Below are 13019 nucleotides of genomic sequence, written 5' to 3'. Positions count from 1 at the left end.
CAAATTACCATAAAAATTCAAACAAGCATCTACATGACCCAAACGATCAAAAACTAACACTATCAAGGAAGCCAAGCAGTACCTTGAACCCAGTTGGGCACCAATCCACAAACTGAATAGCCCTCTTCGTTTTGATCGTGGCAATGGACGCGTTAACATCTTTGGGCACCACGTCCCCTCTGTACAACAAGCAACAAGCCATATATTTCCCTCTATGGGGGTTGCATTTGACCATTTGCATGGCTGGTTCGAAGCAGGAGGAAGTCAGCTCCATGACGGTCAGTTGCTCGTGATAAGCCTTCTCGATGGAAACTATGGGCGCGTACGTCGCCAGAGGGAAATGAATCCTTGGATAGGGTACCAGGTTCGTCTGGAACTCCGTTAGGTCAACGTTCAGGGCCCCGTCGAACCTCAACGAGGCCGTGATGGAGGAAACGATCTGTCCGATCAGTCTGTTCAAGTTCGTGTAGGTCGGTCGTTCGATGTCCAAGTTTCGTCTGCAGATATCGTAAATCGCTTCGTTGTCCACGAGGAACGCGCAATCAGAGTGTTCCAATGTCGTGTGCGTGGTTAGTATAGCGTTGTAAGGTTCTACAACAGCGGTGGATATCTGTGGCGATGGGTAGATGGCGAATTCCAGCTTAGCTTTTTTCCCATAGTCCATCGATAGTCGTTCCATCAGTAAGCTTGTAAACCCAGAGCCGGTGCCGCCGCCGAATGCGTGGAAGATCAAGAAACCCTGAAGACCGCTGCACATGTCCGCGATCTTGCGGATCCTGTCCAGGACAAGCTCGATGATCTCCTTTCCCAAGGTATAGTGACCTCTCGCGTAATTATTTGCGGCGTCCTCTTTGCCAGAGATCAGCTGCTCGGGATGGAACAGTTGATGGTAGGTCCCAGTGCGGACTTCGTCTAAACAGAATTAGGTGTGAACGACGAAATTCGAAAAAATTCGTGGAATGATTAATGCAAATTCCTTGAACAATTCATTGGGACTGATTGTACGTTGAAAAATGGAAAAAATTTAAGGGGATTCTTCGAGTTGATTTCAAAATATGTTCCCGTAGGAGTTTTTGAACTTTCGAGGGCTTAAATTAAAGGTAGAAAATAGTACTTTATAGCAGAGACAGCATAGGTTTGAGAAGATATACGGAAGCGTACTGAAAAATTGAGAAAACCCGACCCACAGCTCACAGAATTTCCTTTCGAAGGCTCACCTATGACTGTTGGTTCAAGATCCAAAAATACAGCTCGCGGAACGTATTTTCCACCGCCGGTTTCGCTGAAGAAAGTTTGGAAGCCATCGTCGCTGGAGCAACTTTGCGGAGGAAGCATGCCGTCGGGTTGTATGCCGTGTTCCAGACAGTACAATTCCCAGCAGGCATTTCCCATTTGGACGCCGCCCTGGCCGATGTGGACTGACAGTACTTCACGCTAACAAATTGAGAAAAATCTTTGTAATGTCTGTTCCATTTGCAAGGACAACTAAAAAAGCTGTAGTTTAATTTTTAATTGGATTAGTTTAGACTTAAGAACGGTGGAGATTCGACGAGGAATGGTGTATCCGTTTCCGGCATATTTTTGGAAAATTCTGATCGTTGAATTATGCAAATGTGAGCGTAAGATATTTGCGTTTGTAGTGTAAAAGTGTGGGAGACGATTAATTACCATTTTGGCGAGTTGTTCAAGATTTTACGGAAGGGAAGATGAAACGATGTTGATGGAGCGGACGTATGAATCCAATTGAACGATTGCTATTTTGTTGAAGAATTTTGTTTTCGTTGCTGGGGAACGGAGCACGCAAATTTTTTTTTTTTTTTTGACAAATATATGAAATTATGTATTTGTGTAATAAAGGAGAGAGAGAGAGAGAGAGAGAGAGAGAGATGCCCCGCAGCGCTTCTTTGTTCCTTTCTATTTTCCTCTTTTTTCATTGACTGTCGAAACACAATCTGTCTTTATAAAAATCTCTTCTAGTGGTTTATTAATTGAAAGGAATTTATTTCATTAACGTCGCTCGAAATTATTACTAAAAATCACTTGTAATTATGTTCTCGTATTATCGAATTACGTTTGACATAACAATTTAAGCGGAATTGTCTTTCGCAAGAGCCGATTTTTAAAATAGTCGAGAATTATATATTGTATGTTCTGTGGACTAATTTTAAAGGCATTATTCATTATTGTTTGTTTAATATACCGAGGCAGCTTTTACAATCGATCCGAACGTGAGATGTGCATGCTAGTTTTGCAAATTTTAGGAATCTAGTGTAATTTATATACAAATCTTTGGAAGTTTATGGCATTCTAAAAATGATAATGCTTCGTTTGATTCGTTAAGGGTAGTCACCCCTGTTCCAAGGACAGTTTTGCATCGTGTACCAGCAGACGAGGTGGCCGAGAGGTTAAGGCGTTGGACTGCTAATCCAATGTGCTCTGCACGCGTGGGTTCGAATCCCATCCTCGTCGATTACTTTTTATATTTTAACAAGTCATATTATTTTATCAGTTATTATACATTCTGTTAAATAACACCTTAAACTAGCTCCTCGCTATGCACGCTAATTAATTATTCAAACATTTAATAATGATCTTGAGCGGTGCAATACAATGCAGTACAATGCATCCACTGATTACACATGAGACAGAAAATAAATATTTTTGCAAACTGCGGCAAAATAGATTGTTTTAATCTATTCTAAAATAAAGTTCAATCATTTCTTGAATTATTTATCCACGAGTATTCAGTAATTCGTAATTTTAATCCGTGAAAAATTACGAATCTCTCGTAATTTTCATTAATATGCCCTGAAAGTACATAAAAAAAAAATACAAAAATTAATTTTAAAGCGATGCACATCGAATAATTGAAAAGAAGTTGAATCACGGCCCCCTTTCCCATTCTAGAACTGCAAAATAATGCCGAGGAAGTAAAAAACGTGCCACAAATCTCGGTTTTACATTTTTTGTCTGTTTGCAATTGATCATTTTCTTTTCTTTTTTTCTTTTTGTCGCAAACAGACTCTTATCACTTTCTACTCTATCGACGATCGAGGTTGCAGAGAACCACAACCGCGTATCGATCTAATTATTATCATCTGTATCATTGTTTGTCAATAATAAGTCAATATCCCACGACATAAATTGAAGATCACAAGCAACGCAATATAACACCAACAAGCCTTGTAAAAGTAAAGAGAAGTATATTTTGTGTGACTGTACATCAATGTATTTATTACTCGAATCCCTTCGGCGGATAGCGATCGATGATCTTATAATATTCGAACGTTTTAAGAGCCACAAAGTTCGATTTTTCTTTTAAATCAAGGATTTTTTAAGCAAGGAAGTTGCCTTGGGATGCTGAAGTACGATAGAAAAAAGAAACACGTTTTTCTCCTTTTCTTTACAGCTAAACAATGTTTGTCGCCTTATCTTTGGTAACAATCTACGATGTCAGGAGATCAGAGTGACAAGGCACGCATTTTAATATGTTACAAAAAAGCAAAATTCGTTTCCTGGAGCCACCAGAGCAAAAAAGCCGACCTTCGCATGTCTTTTGTCTGTCTTCTCGTCCGCGCCATCATTGAACTCGGCAGCGTTTAACCGTTTGCACTCGAAGCCATTTTAACTCCCAAAACGAAACATTTCTTGCTAGAATATCTCCCTTCTATATACAGGGTCATCCGTTTTTAAACGGCCAAACGTCAACCAGCTGTAGCGGACCCCAAATGAAACAACTTTCACCCCTAACACTTTTTTTGATTCGGTCTTGATTTTTAGATAATTGCAAAAACCCGTCATTTTTTGCGTTCACTTAAGATTAAATATACTAGGACTGCAATTATGTATCTTGATGATTATTCCTTTGTTTGGTTTAAAATAAATAGGGGCATCTTTTTTATTAAGTCAACTTTTTTGTATGACCTTTGGATCTTGGTCTTTTTGACATGGGGCACGCCGTGGAGACTGAATGAAATAACTTCGAATCAACAAAAGTGCTAGGGGTGAAAGTTGTTCCATTTGGGGTCCTCTATAGCTGGTTGACGTTTGGCCGTTTAAAAACGGATGACCCTGTATATAGAAGGGAGATATTCATACGAAAATGGTGCAATTTACTCGTACAGTACTGAAATGTTTAGTAATTTATTAAATACAAACAAATTGAATAAATTTTTAGTGGCGGCTTACAGTCGCCATTCGAGTGTTAAGGGTTAAAAAATAAACACATCGATTTTGGGAGCGTCGATGGCGGAGAGTCCGCTCGAAAAGAGAAAGACCCGTTCCGTGCCTCCCCACCATCGTTTCAACGCACACGTGGGCCCAGTCTCCTACAGGCAAACCTTTCGGTACAGGTAAACCTGGTTGACCGATTCATAGATCCCCCACCTCGTGCCGATTTAAGTTAGACTTGATCTTGATTTCCGAAAGCGAGCAACGGCAGTCGAGTGGTAGTCAGCGCGGCGTCCAGACCTCGAAACAGAGGGGGAGAGAGAGAGAGAAAGAGAGAGAAATTTGGCTGCCAAGGTGGAAACACAACGCGTGTCCAGTCCGACTGTCAACGCTGTCATGACATACATCCGCGCGTCCATTTACGGTTTCGTCGATCGATCGTTAGGAATCCTCGGCCGGCAGTACGTTTCGAGCGATCGCAGCGGTTTCGTGTCCGCGTGTGCTCTATGATGCTCCGATAAGAGACGGCTCTAGCAAGATCCCGATACGCGTCGCTCTCGATAGGTCCTCAGCGTCGAAAAACACGTCCGCCGTTTAGGCCGACGCTTAGATCAACGCGCGCACACGCCGAGGAAACGTGTAACCCGGGCCAGCAGCTCCGAGAAAGTCGCGGACAAGCGTCGCGACGATAAGCGAAAAAAGAGAGGAGCCAGGATCTCGAAACGACGTTCGCCTTGTCTTTGACATTAACCCGGTTCCCGCACCGGAAGTACTGTGCCGCGAGTGATCTTCCAGCCAGTCCGTTCAGTGATCTATAAACGATTGTTCAGTAAGAAGATCGGCTGGATTGTTTTGGAACCTGCCGACGGGATCGTGTACGCGTTTCGCGTTTCACTTTCGGGGATAATTCCGCGAGGTAAGTAGACCGGAAGTGCGGGCTTTTGATTCGAAGATGATGGCTGCGGTGAATGTCTTCGAACGGTTTATTGCTTGAAGAAACGAGGAGGTTTTGTTCGTAGGAAGAATTACGCGTTGTTGCGAAATTCTGAAGTGCTTCTTCATTTCGATTCGTTTGCGACGAGCGGACCGCGGATATATGCGTTTATGACAAAAGGTGTCATTTGAATCAACGATCAACGCTAAACCGAAAACTGACATGCATTGCTTCGTGAGAATGATAGGATTGAGTTGATCTGTTCTAGCTATTTTGATTGTGATTATTTAAGAAATTTGTTCGATCATTTACTATGAAACAGTCTTTATAAGTGCAACAATTTTCAAATAAAAAATCCGAGACCGGTCATTTGAACAGCGTTGATAGGTTTAGTGTTAGAAGAGATTGTCGATATATTATTTTCAACGTACTAGTATTATTAATACGGGTTTTAATTGCAAGATACAGAAGCTACGTGGAGATTTATTTATTTTTTAAATAATTTTAGTGAGCCGAACGTAGTCCTACAGCATTTTTAAGTTCTCTAAATGTCTGTATTGTCTAATTATTAATGAAAGGGAACACGGACATTTGATTTTGAATAAAGATTGACAGTCTGCTAATGAGAAATTTATGGTGACTCTAATTAGTAATGAAAGGAAACACGGACATTTGATTTCGAATAAAGATTGGCAGTCTGCTAATGAGAAATTTATGATGAAATGTTGCGGCTTGGGTTTCCATGTGAAGCGGTAAATGGCGTTGGCTGTGAACGTGCTTGGAAAATCATTTACTTCATTGTTGAAGTCTCAGACTGTGGAAAATGCCCATCTTCTTGTAAAACTCCGGGTTTTCTACCGAGATGTTGCAGTCTCGTATTGTAGAAAATTTGCATATTCTCGCGATTTATATTTTCGAATTTTTATAAAAGGAATGTGCATACTGATCGAATAGAGTGACCATCTCCTTTTCGAAGTCGGTTCAATCAAAATCATTGAAGAAACAAGAGTTACATAAAAATTCACCTCGACTCTTGATAATTTTAATAAATTGATAATGGTATAATATACTTCAATCACATATTTTTGTTTTGGAATTTGCTATCTTATGAGTAGACTGCGGAAGTTTATGCACGATAAATATGCACGATAAAATGCATATGACATTTATGCACGAAAAACATGCAAATATGCACGAAAAATATGCAAATACGCGGAATAAATATTGAAGCGTTGCAGTTTAGGTTTCCATAGAAAGAAGTGATTATTTGTATTATTCAACGCATGAGGTGATACTGTGCTTCGACAAGCGGAAAAAGTATTGTACAGCGAAATTCGAACTGCGAAATTTGCTCGCGTGTTTCGTGGAACGAATTCTTCTCTTACCGGTAATGCTCAACTATTGTCTGATCCCAATTCCAATGAAAACGTTTTCGTGACAAAAGACAATTAACCTTGCTGCCGTTGTTCGTGTCTATTTGACCCGTGCACATTTCCTTTTCATCAACCAAATGAATTCACTTTGAACGTTGCCACTCACAGACATTAGAAACAGGAATTATTTAACCAAATGTAATAATGAATTTTTATGCTAATATATTTAGTGTAGAAAATGTAATTCTGTCCGACAGATTGCAGAAGATTGAAAGACCCTTGTCATTTCTTGAATTCGATAGGGACATTTTTCTCGGTCGACTTCCAATCATAAATCGGCAATAAATTGTTCTTTCGCGATAACGCCAAGTCTCATTGATAATGGTGCCATGATGGCAGAACATTAGGAAGCGTTGCATAATAGAAGAAACGAGGAAGAGGGTACTTAGCTCGCCACCTAATTTATGGAACGCAAAGGAGGATACTGCAAACATCATTGAGAACCGTGAAACGTCCAAGGAAACCGATGTTTCGATTAATTATCCTTCGCCGGTGCTACAATGACCGGCAAGATTCGTTCGGGGCCTTAATTCACGAAAATACGCCTAGGAAACGTTCCGCAACGAAATACGTGGCATGCAAAACAATACATGTAATCGAACTTAAAGTCAAGTGCGTCAAAAGTACGGTACGTGCCGTATCAACGAAAATAATTTATCGTCTTGATAAAAAATATAAACGATCAGTGAGACCGGTGGAATATTCATCGGCTAATGAAGTACCCCTTTTACTGCGGAGTTTTTCTTTCTGTTGCGATTTGCACCGCAAAAAACATTTCATACAAGATCATAAAACTTTGGAATCCGTTTCCCCACTTCTTTGGAGTTGCATACATTTTGTTCAGTCACGGTGAGAATTTCAAACTTCAAATCGAGCTGTGCAGTTGCAGTTGCAATATTTCCCTACTTCTTTGGAGTAGCCTAAATTTTGTTGAATCACAGAGAGACTTTCAAACTGGAATCGAAGCTGTCGATTCTCTTTTATGCTCGAATTAAAATCGAGCTGTGTAGTTGCAGTTGCAATATTTCCCTACTTCTTTGGAGTAGCCTAAATTTTGTTGAATCACAGAGAGACTTTCAAACTGGAATCGAAGCTGTCGATTCTCTTTTATGCTCGAATTAAAATCGAGCTGTGTAGTTGCAGTTGCAATATTTCCCTACTTTTTTGGAGTAGTCTAAATTTTGTTGCATCATAGTGAGGGTTTCCAAACTGGAATCGAAACTGTCAATTCCTTTGAATGATCGAATTAAAATTGACCTGTGCAGTGGGAGTTGCAATCTGCAGTTGCAATATTTCCCTACTTCTTTGCAATAGTCTAAATTTTGTTAAATCATAGTGAGAGTTTCAAACTGGAATCGAAGTTGTCGATTCCTTTGAATGCTCGAATTAAAATTGACCTGTGCAGTTGCAGTTGCAATCTGCAGTTGCAATATTTCCCAACTTCTTTGGAGTAGTCTAAATTTTGTTGAATCATAGTGAGGGTTTCCAAACTGGAATCGAAACTCTCGATTCCTTTGAATGCTCGAATTAAAATCGTCCTGTGCAGTTGCAGTTGCAATCTGCAGTTGCAATATTTCCCTACTTCTTTGGAGTAGCCTAAATTTTGTTAAATGACAGTGAGAGTTCCAAAACTGGAATCGAAGCTGTCGATTCCCTTTTATGCTCGAATTAAAATCGAGTTGTGCAGTTGCAGTTGCAACATTTCCCAACTTCTTTGGAGTAGTCTAAATTTTGTTGAATCACAGTGAGAGTTTCAAACTGGAATCGAAACTGTCCCGTTTCTGCCGATGTTCCGATTGAATTCGAGCGCAGCTGCAGTTGCAACGAGTGCGACCGCAACTGCAACCGAAGCGAAACAGCAAACCGCAACCGCAATTAGCGTCGACGGTAAAATCTTAGCCACGAATATCGACAAATATATCTCGAGATCGTAACATGCACCCGTCGCTGCGGCTGCAATTGCAACCGAATAACGAAGCCGGAATTGAAATCGCAACCTATTGTATATTGATACTGTGACCACGATCGATATCGTAACGAATTTGTAATCATAATTTACAGCAGTATTGAAATTACAGATACTAGACTGCAAATCGTTATGCAAAATAAAACTTTTTTGCGATGAGAGATGCAATGCATCTAACATACATATTGATGAGAGCTTGTAAGAAATGTTATTACCAGCTGCACATCTTATTTATCACTTTAGTACATAATAATTCCGATTTGTTTGCACCACTCGGACAGGTGGAATAATGTTTTGCGAGATCGATCAGACGTACTAAACAGACAGTTTCATTAATCCAATTTTTCAATTCAATCCGTAGAGTAATCGAGCCGGTTTTCCGTTGCGCATTATCAAGAAATGCGACGCTCGTAAAACTATCGACGTAAAATGAATGGTTCGATAGCTTATGTTAGCAACAATTCTCAACAATGTTTCATTTTAAGTGATCCTCAGGGCAGGTTCCAGAAGCAGTTGTCCGTCGCTAACATCAGAGAAATCAATCAAACTCAATACGTGCCTATTCCTCTTTTTTTACGTTATACAAGAGAGATGTCCATTAAAACATAGCAATTACGACAACTGCAGCTGACAAATGGTTGTAGCGAGCCTGCTGAAACTCTGGAAACCGACTTTCTCCAATCTAGAAAATATATAACCTGAAAAAGATTGAAAACAACGTGGAAAAACCACAATGAATAATTTCTCGATCACAAAGAGGAGCTGCAACGCTGAAATGCAACAAAAAATGTGAAAATGCTAACACAGAGAATTGCCGCGTGACTGTATAACATAATCCGACCGATAGCAATTTTTTCGACATTTTCTTTGCACGTCGTGCAGTAAATTAATTTTTCTAATCGTGGCCGTATGATGCTATACGAAAAAAGTTATCGTCTTTTCAAGAGTGCCCGAATATTAATGGTAGTCGCCGCGTTGTAGCCTTTTAAGAGATCTCGGGAACTGTCTCGCGTGTAATTTGGCGTCGTTCGAAAACTCCACGGGTCACGTGTCAGCCAAAAACCCGTTCCAGCTGGCGTTTTACTTTCTTCGAGTGGCTCGATCCACGAAAGTGACGCAAAAATGGGGGTTCGGGCCCGCGCGGCACGGAGCACGGTCAAAAACTAATCGAGAGATCCCCTCGACGTCAATTTCTCCGGCGAATTTACTTTCTACATTCGCCTATTTTCGTTCGCGATTGCCTCGCACGGATTCTGCGTCTTACTTACGCAGAAAATAAGAACGCAACCATATGGAGCGCTCACCGCGGGCCACCGCAAGATGCTTTTCTCGCGTGACCGAGTTCCTTCTGGTACACTATCGGGTATCGTTTTTCCGATTCCGATGACATTAGTAGTACCCCGAGATATAGTAACACACTACATTTCCAATACCCCGGAGAATTGTTGTTATTTGAACCTAGCAAACCAAATCTACCGCCACCTAAAACAACCATCAGTTTTACACAGTGGATCCAAAAAATATTTCAACTATTTCCCGAGAAATTGTCGCTATTCGAACTGTGATAATTTCTACTTTTGCTATCATTTATTTTTGTCCAAGATATTTTGCATGATACAGCGACTGAGGAACTCGGGACGCTTTTTCCGTCCACAATGTTGCGAACTGAAACGGCTGTGGAAACATTGAAAAATTTTTCTCGGGGCTGAAACCACCGTAGATTTAAAGATCGAAGCTTCCCCTCTGCAACGAATCCTCGACACTTGATCTACGATTTTTTCTTGGCGAATCATTCAGCTTCGAATGAAAGGTGTACTGGCATCTGATCGTTTAGTGTTGAATTGTTATAATTTTGTAACAGATGGTCGTACTAAAGAGGATTAGTCAATGCAATATTACGAATAATTTAGTAATTATACTTTATGTCAATGGTCCCAGACACGATTGTTGGTACATGTTTAATCACACGAAGATCCATGCTGTTTTTCTACGCTTGAAAGGCGCAGCTGTTGCGATTGATTGGGACTGAAGGATCGAATGATTCTTTTTTCCGACGAATCTCAGTTACAAAATTTCTTAGATCACGGTGACATAATTTGAGGATGTGTGCTTCACACTTTCGCTAGCACACATCCCGCGTGTCACGCACAGTTCGCCGTGGTGCTGGTTGTCAGTGACACGGGACAGCAACGATTTCTCGTTTCGTGGTTATATAAATCTAAACAAATTTGTGATTATAATTTACAAGCACGGAACATGCTGCAGTAGGGGGCAGGTATATTAAAAAACAGATGAAAGCAACATATATCAATATCGGTATCTCCTATCGGCAATCTTCGGTTCGCCATTCTCTATTTCATTACTTTCGATTGTTGTGCAAGAAATACGCAATCTCATCTTCACAAAAAGCAAAAATCATTTGCATTGATTTCTATAAGTTTTCGCCATTCGATAAGCTGTTTAATAAAGTCAAGATGATAGTTTTAATATTGTAGAAGGACGAGAAACAGAGAAATTCTATTCTAATTACCATTCCATGCTTCCTCGGGCACAAATTCAAAATCGAGCTCATTAATCATGTCCAGCACCGAGCAGTAAATATGAGATAAAGGACCACTTGATTAAAAGGTACCACCAAAGACGTAAGAGAATCACGTAACAGGAACAGATCTCTAACAAACAACTTTGTGTAACTAATACGTTAATTTTGAAGTCAGAGGAAGGCTACGGGAAGGTCATCCAACAAACGCGTAACGGTAATTATCTACCGTAATCGATGCATAAATTAGTGCCAATATGCGATAAATCACCCGAGGAGACGACATGCGATCTATGATAATCTCGTCAAAAGAAACAGTGCAATAATAAATTCTGCATTTTTTTCTAGGATATTCATCGTTCACTTTTTCTGGAATATTCGTGCATTACGAAGCAGATGAAAATGTGAGGTCATGCTTTTTGTCGAAAATGCTGCAAATTGTATCGTCAGTAAAAGCATCGATAAAATTTCTTTCTGCCTGAATCTATTTCAGATTTGAAGATTTATCTGCCCCTATACAACGATTACTTAAAACTTAGTCTACGATTATTTTTTTTACTGTTTTATAGGTAAAAAATGCGGAACAAAATTGATTATACAAGGGCTTCACCTTATATTATCACGAGAATGGTACACCTTTCACTCGAAGCTGAATAAATCGCCAAGAAAAAATCGTAGATCAAGTTTCAAGCATTCGTTGCAAAGGGGAAGCTTAGATCTTTAAATCTAGGGTGGTTTCAGCACCGAGAATAATTTTTCAATGTTTCCACAGCCGTTTCAATTCGCAATATTTTGGACGGAAAAAGCGTGTCCCGAGTTCCTCAGTCGCTGTATCATGCAAAATATTTTAAACAAAAATGAATGACAGCAACAGTAGAGGCTGTAATCTTGAAATTGAGTGCAGGTATACTGCTATTTCTATTTCTATTTCTATTATATTACTATATTACTATTTCTCGGGATCGGGAAATCCAGAAACCACTTTTTGGATCCGATATCAATTAGTAGACGGCAGAAACCGAATACCTAAGACGTTTCTCAGACAGTTAGTCAGACTGGTCCCGTCGAGTATAGCGTCCCCTTGCCGAACGAATCGAGATCGATCGGATCGATGGCGGCCTTCGGAGCGGATAGAGCAATCTCCGGGAAGTTATGAGAGCAGGTTACACCATCGTCGGGTCCACCGTTGTATGTGCTGGAGCTCGAAATTGTCGTTCGTAACACTTTCTTCGCGATTTCGTAACAGCGAAGCCTTGAAAGCTGGCTAGTGCGGCCTCCCCCACCCCCGTGCATACCGTTTCTTGGAAAATCGGTGTTTTTATCGGCAAAACTACGGTCCGATGGAAAACCGCTGCTCGCCGTTGAGCACTCGACGGGAAACGGGGACAACGACACACGAGCCCCGTCGCAAATTGCACGGACATTATCAGAATTTGCATAAATTTATAGAGTTTATCGCTTCAGACGGTTCCGAGTGTCCGCGCGACGCTCGGCCTTGAGCGGCAAGCTTGATGAAAATGATTGGTCCGGCCTGGGCACGATTCCGAAAACAACGGGTTAACGGGATGGCTGACACTTCGGTCATATTTGCCAACAAGCAAAATAAACGCGTGCTTAGGGCATCGGTCGAAGAAGGAAATTTTTCTTTTGAATTTTGACACCGTTTACATGGTAATGATATTGCTAAGTGTCTAACCTTTCACGTCTAAGCACAATAATATTTGAAACATATTTTGGTGGTATCAATCGTTGCGAAGGACATTTTTATGGGAAAATAATTTTTTTCTGAATTTTTAAGGTTACCGATAATTTCTTGATGACACAGCGAATGACATGAAAAATCAGTTTCTATATGAAAGTTTAACCGCACTGAGTTCTTGTTATTTTATTAGCGTATTTCGTGAAGCATTCGATTGTACGATACAAGGACTAAAGAATTTAAGTATGTATAATTATGCTTAACTTGGTAAAATTATT

At 40.4% G+C, this 13019-nt stretch overlaps 2 protein-coding genes and 1 non-coding gene across 3 annotated transcripts in view; 2 read left to right on the top strand and 1 right to left on the bottom strand.

Moving 5' to 3' along the window:
* LOC143357788 (tubulin alpha-1 chain) overlaps window positions 1-13019 on the bottom strand; it is a 40059-nt gene that overhangs the window by 751 nt on the left and 26289 nt on the right. The window contains exons 2-3 of the mRNA XM_076794406.1: window positions 1218-1434; window positions 83-912 (exon numbers count right to left, since the gene is read on the bottom strand). Coding sequence (XP_076650521.1) covers window positions 83-912; window positions 1218-1392 — 1005 coding nt within the window. The 5' untranslated portion in view covers window positions 1393-1434. The remainder of the gene's footprint in view (window positions 1-82; window positions 913-1217; window positions 1435-13019) is intronic.
* Trnas-gcu (transfer RNA serine (anticodon GCU)) lies at window positions 2388-2469 on the top strand. The gene has a single exon. It is a non-coding gene; the product is annotated as a tRNA-Ser (tRNA).
* The window catches only part of LOC143357781 (ABC transporter G family member 20), a 21242-nt gene continuing 12680 nt past the window's right edge, over window positions 4458-13019 (top strand). The window contains exon 1 of the mRNA XM_076794387.1: window positions 4458-5086. The gene's annotated coding sequence lies outside the window, so the exon portion shown is untranslated. The remainder of the gene's footprint in view (window positions 5087-13019) is intronic.

The sequence above is a fragment of the Halictus rubicundus genome, chromosome 10, assembly GCF_050948215.1.
Source record: "Halictus rubicundus isolate RS-2024b chromosome 10, iyHalRubi1_principal, whole genome shotgun sequence".
Lineage (NCBI taxonomy): Eukaryota > Metazoa > Arthropoda > Insecta > Hymenoptera > Halictidae > Halictus > Halictus rubicundus.
Note: the sequence above shows the minus strand (reverse complement) of the source record. Positions and strands in the feature narration are given on the sequence as shown.